The 9,625-nt window shown below is 34.5% G+C and overlaps 1 protein-coding gene across 2 annotated transcripts; it reads right to left on the reverse strand.

The window, feature by feature from the left end:
- Positions 1-400: 400 nt before the first annotated feature.
- On the reverse strand, positions 401-9,370 carry LOC115960163 (E3 ubiquitin protein ligase RIN2). 2 transcript variants are annotated; one of them, XM_031078916.1, is made up of 13 exons: positions 9,219-9,370; positions 8,338-8,777; positions 6,789-6,866; positions 5,203-5,289; positions 4,977-5,098; positions 3,603-3,699; positions 3,393-3,495; positions 2,401-2,570; positions 2,160-2,297; positions 2,019-2,086; positions 1,699-1,929; positions 1,072-1,453; positions 401-768 (listed from the first exon to the last, which is right to left on the reverse strand). In XM_031078916.1, exons 2-13 carry the CDS (start codon positions 8,575-8,577, stop codon positions 712-714), a joined length of 1,773 nt encoding a protein of 590 aa, XP_030934776.1. In that variant the 5' UTR covers positions 8,578-8,777; positions 9,219-9,370; the 3' UTR covers positions 401-711. The 2 variants fall into 2 exon arrangements, with proteins under 2 accessions (XP_030934776.1, XP_030934777.1); XM_031078917.1 differs by having other exon boundaries at positions 2,413-2,570; positions 9,219-9,369.
- Between the last annotated feature and the right edge of the window lie 255 nt (positions 9,371-9,625).

Here is a 9,625-nt window from a genome sequence, read left to right on the forward strand (position 1 = left end):
GGCCTGTTATTATTGGTACATAATAAAAGTAGAGTAAGAGGTGAGCCATTGGGAAAGTGGTGGTGCTCCAATCACAAAATGTCACTTAAGAGGTTGTGAAAAATGCCCTCTGTAAAATTACTCATCTAGAATAGGTCCATGATGCAAAATCTCAAATAGTTCAGTTTCCAACATGGCTTAGATGGAAATTTATTTCATAAGGTGAAAAACCAGCCTAAAAATGGTGACAAGCTCTCCATTTTATGAGTTATCTTCCCCTTACTAACGCCTAATCGATCAAAGCAGCAAAATATTTTACTTTGAAATTTACTATGGCATCTAGGAGAGAATATAGCCACTAAATCACAGTAGAAAATTTAGTAAAAGTGGCAACTTCTGAGAAGAACAAGGCAACACAATGCAGGACCATCCACATATTTGTTGTGTATAGCAATTTAATTTTTCTGAGAGGAGAAAAAAAGAACTATATTTGCACCTTTTTTCTTCCTACACAAATAAAACTTTTTGAGTGAGTTGCCTTTATATACAGAGAAAGAAGCTTATGTATACTATTAAAAAGGGAGGAAAAGAGAAATTCAAAAAAAAAAAATTCAGGCAATTTGGCAACCACAAGTCGTGCGTGCCAACAAAGCCTTAAGAGGTGTATGACTGACCAGGAACCTCATTTGAGAACTCAGAGTATGTTACAACAAAAGAAAACATATTACATACTCACATTTGAAGAAGATTATTAACGGTAACAGAGACAGAATTTGTTCGCTGCAAGTCCTGCAAAATTTGGTACATTGGATCTCAAACAGATTAGACAAATTTTGGAAAGCAAAAATATAACAAAGAAAGAAAAGGGAAAGAATGTAGGACTTCAATACAACAACAACAACAAAAATTTCAAATCTACATGACCAATTTTTAAAGAAAATTATATAAATAAATGGTCCTACTATACCTCACAAATTATAAATTTTTATATATACATGTATATATTATACCTCAGGTGATATGACTGACTCAGACAACCAACTTCAGGGAGCATAGAGAAATAGTGTGTGCTTGTGTGTGTCCAAATTATACCTGCAAAATTATGTCATCAGGCATGTGTGGCAAAACCTCCCGTACTGTCTCAGCCATGGCAAGAATGTTCGCTATGTTATCATTTGCAGGGAGTGAGGCAGTCCTCATATGTAAACCACCAGTGCCTCCAGTGTATCTGCCACCACCAGCATGAGGGATGGGTCCACCAGTTGCGGCAGCCTGAGAGGGATTCATAGGCCAAAGGCTCCAAGCAGAATCTTCAAGGGTTGTCTGTGCATAGGTTTCTCCTACAGAAGCGAGATGCCTCATCATCATCTGAACTCTCCCTAATCCAACTGATCTGATTGCAGTAGAGGGTCCAGCCCCATCAACACCCTGGCTTGGCCAAGCATTTAACCAACTTGATTCCAGTCCTGCAGTCCTATGGAGCAAAAGGAGAGAATATTTCCCAAAAAAAGAAATTTTTTTTGTTAATTTACTGCACCAACAATTATTCATATATATTGCTTGAAGAAGGCTGCACTACTGAGAAAACAAGAGAACAAGATTCCCATAATCTAAGTGGACTCCAAAGCCAATTTGTATGCTTTTTTGGTTAGAGGTAGCAAGGTTCTTATTTCAAGGCAGGCAAGAGAAACTACAATGACATAAAGTTAGGAAACAAACCTCCAAGGACCACCTTCTATAGGGTTCTGTGTCTGATTGGGGAATACTCCAGTAGGTAGGGTATGTTCAGAATTGTTTTGCCGATCAAGTCCAGCACCTATTTGACGGGCAAGCTGCTCATCAGTCAAAACCTCCCCAGTACGAGGAGTAACTTCATTTTCAGGTCTGCCAATAAAAAGTGGTTTTCGACAAGTGGGACATGAATAAGTCTCACTCAAACCTTGATCCAACCTGGCATTAGTGAGTAAGTTTCAGCATGACTCACATGCTTGAATATACAAAACCAAAAGGTGAAAAATCAGAAAAAGCATGAATCATACCAAGATCTCAAGCATGCAAGATGAAAAAGATGTTTGCAGTGCAGCCTTTTAGCCTTGGCCATAGGTTCCTGTAATTAGCCGAGTTCAACATTGAAGCATGAATAATAACTAAAAGGTAAACAATAAAAGACCAAATCATACCCGACAGATGGCACATTCATCATCATAAGCTTGTAGCTCTTCAGTAGTTGCGTCAGGAAGAGCAGCATGAAGAGCACCTAAAGCTTTTCTCAATTTGATGAATCCTTTTATACGCTTGAACATAGCACCTAGCAAGGCCTGATCAGAAATTCTAAATTGATTATAGATTGAACATGACATTGAATGTCAGATAACCAAATAATATTAACATTCAAATCAGAGAGTAGAATGAAATATTTACACAAATATTTACACGTATATTTAGAAAAAGGACTGCATCCACGAGATGGAATGCCATGCCATGAAGCCACCAAATATGCACATAATGACCAAGTGCCATTAACAATGTTGCCATGTCTAGGGAAAACCCCACATTCCGAATAAGAATGCCCTTCCATTCCCACAATGAACCTGCAGTCACACTCCTTAATCAGAAAACCTTACATCCACTACAGGTCATCTTAAAAATTGCTATCTATATTCCATGTGAGAGGATTGTGTGTTTCCATTCACAACATATTCCACTCATTAATGTGCATAATTCTCATTATACACCTCACTGTCTAAAAACGAGGTGATGCATGAATCAAAAACTCCCATTATTACCCCCTCAATCTTAAAAAAGTGTTAAATTCACATTTACCAATCAGCACAAATTTAAGGTTTTTAAATATATATATATATTACCCACTACATATATTGTTTGGTTCATCAGTCCATCCCCAACACCCCCCCCCCCCACCCAAAAAAATAATAAATAAATAAATAAAATAATAATAATAATAATAATAATAATAATAATAATTACCCACTAATTTAGGTATGGGTTTTTCAATATAATCTTCTCTCATTACATTGTTTGCTTCTGTTTTTTCAATCAAACATGAAATGCGTGAGCATTTTAAAAAATAAATAACCATACACAAACTTAGAGTGAACAAGAGGAAGAAGCACAAAAACAGAAAAAACTAAAAGAAAATTTTATTATATATATATATATATATATTTATCAATAAATGATCTGTTTAAGTCTATTTTTGAACCTCATGATCCAGATGGTGCATTCCAAGAATAGAAAAAGAATGAAAAGAAAAATAACAAAATGACTACAATCAAAACGTTAGTTTAGCAAGACAACCATATAAATGAACAAGAACAACAAAATACAAACATGCCAGATGTAGTGTTCATATAAATTTCCTATACTTTTTAATAAAAGTTCTTAAGAACTACCTGCTGCTGATGTATCTAAAAATTTGAACCTTTGGCAATTGGCACTGTTCCCTGCTGAATGGAGCCATATATCAAGCAACTGAAATCCGTGAACTAAAATGGCCTACAAAGCATATTTCATGAATGAAACAACCTAGTCAACCTGAGTTCTGATATATCACAGGATCCAACTAATCCAAAACTTGCCAAGACGTATTCTAATAGCATTACCTGCAGCGTCTCAAAAGCAATGCTGAGAGGCTCAAAGAATAACAACAGAAACATCGATGAACCCAGCATTCTATATATTACCAGACACAGCCTGATCCTGATAGCAACCAAAGAAAATATATATAAGAAAAAGACAACATAAAGGGAAGGAGAGAATAGAAAAGGCAAGAGGGAAAGAATGAGAGATAAGGTCTTCATAAATATTAACTGTAATTCATCCATGGTCTCCATTTTGTTTCACAACAAAGGCCTATACATTGGCAACGCAAAACCCTATTAATATACAAAGACCATCTATAACAAAACCTAAGGCATATGGTAAGATCTTAGCAAAACTGAAATAAAATAAAAGGTATATGGTAACAAATCAAGACCCATAGATAGACCTGCAGAGAAAACTTACTAAAAATGCATGATTACAGCAATCAACATGACTCCTAACTAAAACATCATACGGCCAACATTAAGTAGCCTGCTGGTCAAACACCTATCTAGAACTTTCTTGGAAACTCATTGAATACTATAATTCCTACGAGTCTGCAACTAGCTAGCAACCTCTAAGAAATCCCTTATAAAATTGCCTTGCAGATGTCACTATTAGATGGAATTGCAAACTAAGACATATACAGCTAGCCACAGCTAAAATTACCAATTTCCAACATTTAACCTTTTAAAAGTTTTGCTAGACCAGAATCTGACAAATAGCATAAATGAAACTTGAAGAAATTGTAAATATATGCCGAACCCAAGTACTTGTCTACTTATTACTCCCATCTAACATCTCAAACTTTTAAAACCTTCCAAACATCCTCTAACAAGGCACACAAGAAATGACCAAAAAATATGACAAGGAAAACTGCCAACTAAAAACATGTAATAAGGGAAAAATTATACAAAAGAACTATGTAAAATAGAAAATAAGGGCTTGCTTCATCACTCTACCAAAAAAGAATTTTTTTTTTTCTTTTCTTTTTTTAAAAAGAAAAAATCATAGTCTTTCTTTGATGTATAAATGATGATAACTTCCCAATTATAAAGTCCTAACTGTGTTGCCTTTTAAGATAGTCTCTGTAAAAGGTTGACACATATCCAACAAATTCTGACACATTCTGTAATAAAGATAATAATAATAGACACATACAATTCATTTCCTAAAACACATTTATCAGTAAAAGGTGAAAAATTTATTGAAACTAGATCTAAAAAGGGTGTGCTTTTGGATAGATAAATTTTGAGAAAGGGAGGCATGGGCTGTCGAACCTCAGAAACCCCACCCTACAAAGACTACCATCCAACCAATTTCAGTGCACGTGTGCATGTGTGTGTGTGTGTGTGTGAGAGAGAGAGAGAGAGAGAGGAGAAATTAAGCAATACCAAAAAAAGTCAACAGAGAGGACCAACAATAAGACTGAATATACACGAAAATATGTCCAAGGTGTAGCAGAAGGAGATGCGTTCAAACGTTCAAGTCGATCTCTAGCCAAAGCTTGAAACATCTGGACAATAACCAGAAGAACAGTCAACCAGATAAACCACCATGCATTTAAATAGTCTCTTTCATCTTAAATCCAAAATCAGCATAACCATCATAAAATATTACCTTTAAAGAACATAGAACAGCCAACCAGACTGACCACAAGCCTGCATGAAATATTGTTGGTGGAATAACCAGTGGTAGAAACGTCCCCTGTTTGATATTCAGCAACAGACATCACACAATTACTGAACCATAGACATCAGGGAGAAAAAAAAAAACAATACAATTGGTAAGAAACACATCTAACTCATGGGACTTGAACTCATGACCTTAACCACCACCCCATCCTCCTGGAGAATTGATGGCACAAAGGACATTGCCATAAATAAATATAGCAAATCAATCAAGATAATATCAAGGAGTCAATACATAGATATATATATTTATACATACATATATAAATATGTTAAGTAGCCTTTAAATTTGACCTAGGTCCCAACACATTATTTATTGCATTGCTAAACATTAAACATCAGTGCATGAAGTCATACTTCTCTCCATAAGTACTTTATTATCCATATACATCAATTAACTACATCATTCTGGAAACTACTACTATATGGAGAGTATTGTGCTTTTCAAGAAATCTTTTTACTTATAAAAAACCCACTACTGCATGGAAGGTAAAATTCAGAAAATGCATGAAACAATAACTTAGCATCATGGCTTGAAGGAACACCCAACAGATCACATCTTAAACCCAAACCCTAAATGCAAAACCAAACAGATCAGGCCTACCTTCCTCAGCTTACAGCCCCTTTTTAATCTCACCAATCAGAAAAGCTATTCCTCTTCAGTTATAGGTATTATGAGTAAACACATCAATTTGCCTCAGGGTTTAACAAAATGAGAAGAGCTCCCTTGCATCTAGTGAGGAAATGCATCACGTTGTTATCATTTCTGTCCCTTTTTTCCCTTTATCATTCTCTTTTTTTACCATGGCTGAAGGTAGTGACATGGACTTGCTGGTGATGAAGACAACAACTAAGTGGTAGGGTCGAAATTGATTTTATCAATTATTTTGGAGTTGATGTGCATTTGGTTCATGCTACAACCACTTTAGTCAATTATGAAGCCATCTATGCTGTCACTAGAGCCAAATGTAGCTAGATGCATTACCACCCATCTCTGCCAAACAGCCACTATACCATCAAAACTCCCTTCATCAAAGCCCAACCAAACCAAAAGTTGCCACAGTCACTACCCAAGATAAACAACAGGATCAAACCCTTTCAGGCCTAACACCACTACCAGATGTAGAAATAATTAATTAATTAAAACATGCACACATACAACAACATTAGAGTAGATTCTCAATAAAATTAAAACATATTAAATACTCAAAGAAAAACAAGAAGAAAAAAACTAAGAATTACATATAAACTTCAATGTCATGATGTGACTTTTTCTTAACACTTCCGCTGTAATAAATTTTTTATGTATTATGGTGTGATATTTTACACAAATCTTCAGATAGGCTCCACCACACATATCCCCATACATAATCCTATAAAGATTCATGGGGAAATTTGGATCCCAAAAACAAGTTCCAGAAAAAGTGATATCTCACATATTTAAATAGGTACATGCTACTAGTAGGAATGATCAGAATATGTTTTTTTTTTTAATTGCAAATAAAAAAAATTTACCTTATAAATAACATAATTGACAAGACGTTCCAACAATTTCCGAGTCTCAGGAGGATACAACTCCACAAAAAATATGGTCTGCAAGTGAAAAGGATAACATAATTACAAAGACAGTGTTATTGGTCATAAATTCATCATTACTTTGATGATGAGTTCGTAAACATCATTTTATAGGTATCATGTCCAATGTTAAACTTGTTGCTAATATGCCACTCTTCAGTCAACTCAAAAGAAAAGCCCATACATCTTACAAATAAATAAATAATTCCACTCAATCATCAACTTATTTTCATTGAGTTGACTTGATAATTAATCATATAAACTTTCAAAAATATTCTCAATCTTACCCGTATAACTATGGAACTCGATCATTGTAGGAGGTCCTATTCTTAAATTGAAGTTCCATACAATGTTTTGATAACTAATAGTCTGAATCGTATGGATGAATTTTAGTGTTTAACTTTCTGAAATGGAAAGCTTAGTTGTAATCCAATTTCAAAAAAATTTTAGTTCATATAACTAGCTCTAAGCTAGAACTTAATACATTTCAGCATGAGTGCTTAGATGCTTATATGTCAGAGTGGTTGTATAACTATACTGACCCTTGTTCCAAGGTTAGTGAGAATCTAGTGTATAGTTCTTTTAATTAATATATTCCAGAAGCCTCTTTCTTCATTACAGCAACCAGTAGTTTACTAGCTTGAACCTCAGTCTACAACCATTCACCATTGACAAACCATAAGTCCTAGGTTATCTGATATAAGAACCATTAAAGACCCCTCACCCACTTCTGTGATGAAAAGTAGCATGAAATTAAGGGAGATAAATGATACACATGAAAAAGAATGTAAGAATTTGAATCTCTACACAAGTGAACGTTCCAGAAGACAAGTATTCAATCTATCTATGACTTTGATACTCTAAAAGAATCAGTTCTAACAACAAAATAGCAAAAATATTCATAATATCAATATGTTTTTTTTTTTTCTCCAATGCCATTTATAAGTACTGGCAGAGCCAACACCAATTAGTTGTTAACCATTGCATAATCCAGCTAGCAGAGGATAAGCTGATGGCATTATTGTTTAATACAATTCATCAAACTCAATTATCTTTGCCAGAGCAGCTCACAATAATCTCCGCCAAAGAAAAAAAATCTACAAATTTTCCTGAAACCTAGAGAAGGTTTTTCATCTAAAACAATACATGCAGTGTAAATACAAATTGGCCCGCTTTACAGAAAAGATGGACATAACTCAGTGATTTTACAGACTATTAGTCTATTACACCTACTGCAGCCACTTATGTTGTATTTTAATGTCTTAGCATCATTCTCATTGCTCAATCACTGTGGCTTTATAGCAAAGTAAAATTCATATTCTCAAAAAAAAATCTACCTGCTTTATATAAATAACATATCCTATGGCAGCAACAGTAAATGCGATCTATACATTGCCTAACTCAGCATACAGTCCACTATGCAAATAGTTCATTGGCCAACACAAAGAAATAATTGCTTAAAAGTCCCTCAGCAAGATAGCAAACTTACCTTTAGACATAGAACTAGTAAAACAAATACATTGAGCACAAAATTTGTCAGCAGTCCAATGGTAGCATAAGAACCCGAGAGCAGCTCGATGACACGGCTTGCATTCTCCGAATGAATATAATTCTCAGCTATTAGTCCATCCGATTTAAGATTATCTAAAGACAACTCAGTCCAGAATTGAAGAAAGACAAAGCTGAGCACCGTAGACGCCGCTGACACGGCTATGTAGCGCACACCCATTACAAGTAACTCTATATTCAGCCTTTTCACCACAACCCAACTCCAAAATTTTCATCCGAATGGCATTAGCATAACTCTCCCCATTTTATAATCACAATTTGGCAGTGAATTAAACCAGTCAGGCACACACTTTAAGTTAGATTGAAAACCCACCAAAAATTCACTACCATGCCAAACACTCCAAGATCAAATCCCAAAACCTGTCCCCAAATCCAAAAATTAAAAATTAAAAACAAATAACCAAGTAACCAGGTGATACTTCATCCAAATAGAAAACTGTCTAAAAGACTATGAATTTCTCATTTCTTCAATACCCAGAAACCAAAACACATAAAGATCAAAACTTTTACATTTCTTTCATTTTTCTTTCCCAGCTAGAATAAATTAAATGTGCAATAAAACAATTATAAATTCAAATCCCCGATACATAAACCTTGAACCCCGATTAAAAATTTTCGAATTTTAAATGCAAAAACATGAACTTTTGAGAAACCCCAGAAAGAATTCAGCTAAAATTATTAACCCCATCAATTGAAGAGCATAGAAAAAGTCAAACTTTATCTCTGAATCTCTGAAATTTTTTGATATAATTGTGGAGTAATTAAACGAAAATTTGAGAATGAATAAGCAAATGAACGGACCTGATTCGATCTATGATCATATTGCTTTTTCGTCGGTGGGGGTTTCTGCAAATTTCACAAGCATCGCTTTTTCGTGCGAGAGAGAGTTTTTTCCTCTCTTTTTTTTTTTTTGGGTAAACGAAGAGAGAGAGAGAGAGAGTTATTGCTGTTAGTTTTTTTTTTGAGCGAGTTATTGCTGTTAGTTTAGAGTACTCTGTATAAAGGCGAAAACGACAGCCTTAAATTAACCTTAAAATAAAAATTGGGAGATTTATTTGTAAGAAAATTTATGCTTTGCTTTTGGTAAGCATGTGAATCATACTATAAATATATATATATATATATATATATAAATTCCTTGACTTTACTTATTTTTTTAAGGTAATGCACTAATGCTGTTGTTTTATCCCTGCCTTGTTGATCTTGTT

This window comes from Quercus lobata, chromosome 9 (genome assembly GCF_001633185.2).
Source record: "Quercus lobata isolate SW786 chromosome 9, ValleyOak3.0 Primary Assembly, whole genome shotgun sequence".
Lineage (NCBI taxonomy): Eukaryota > Viridiplantae > Streptophyta > Magnoliopsida > Fagales > Fagaceae > Quercus > Quercus lobata.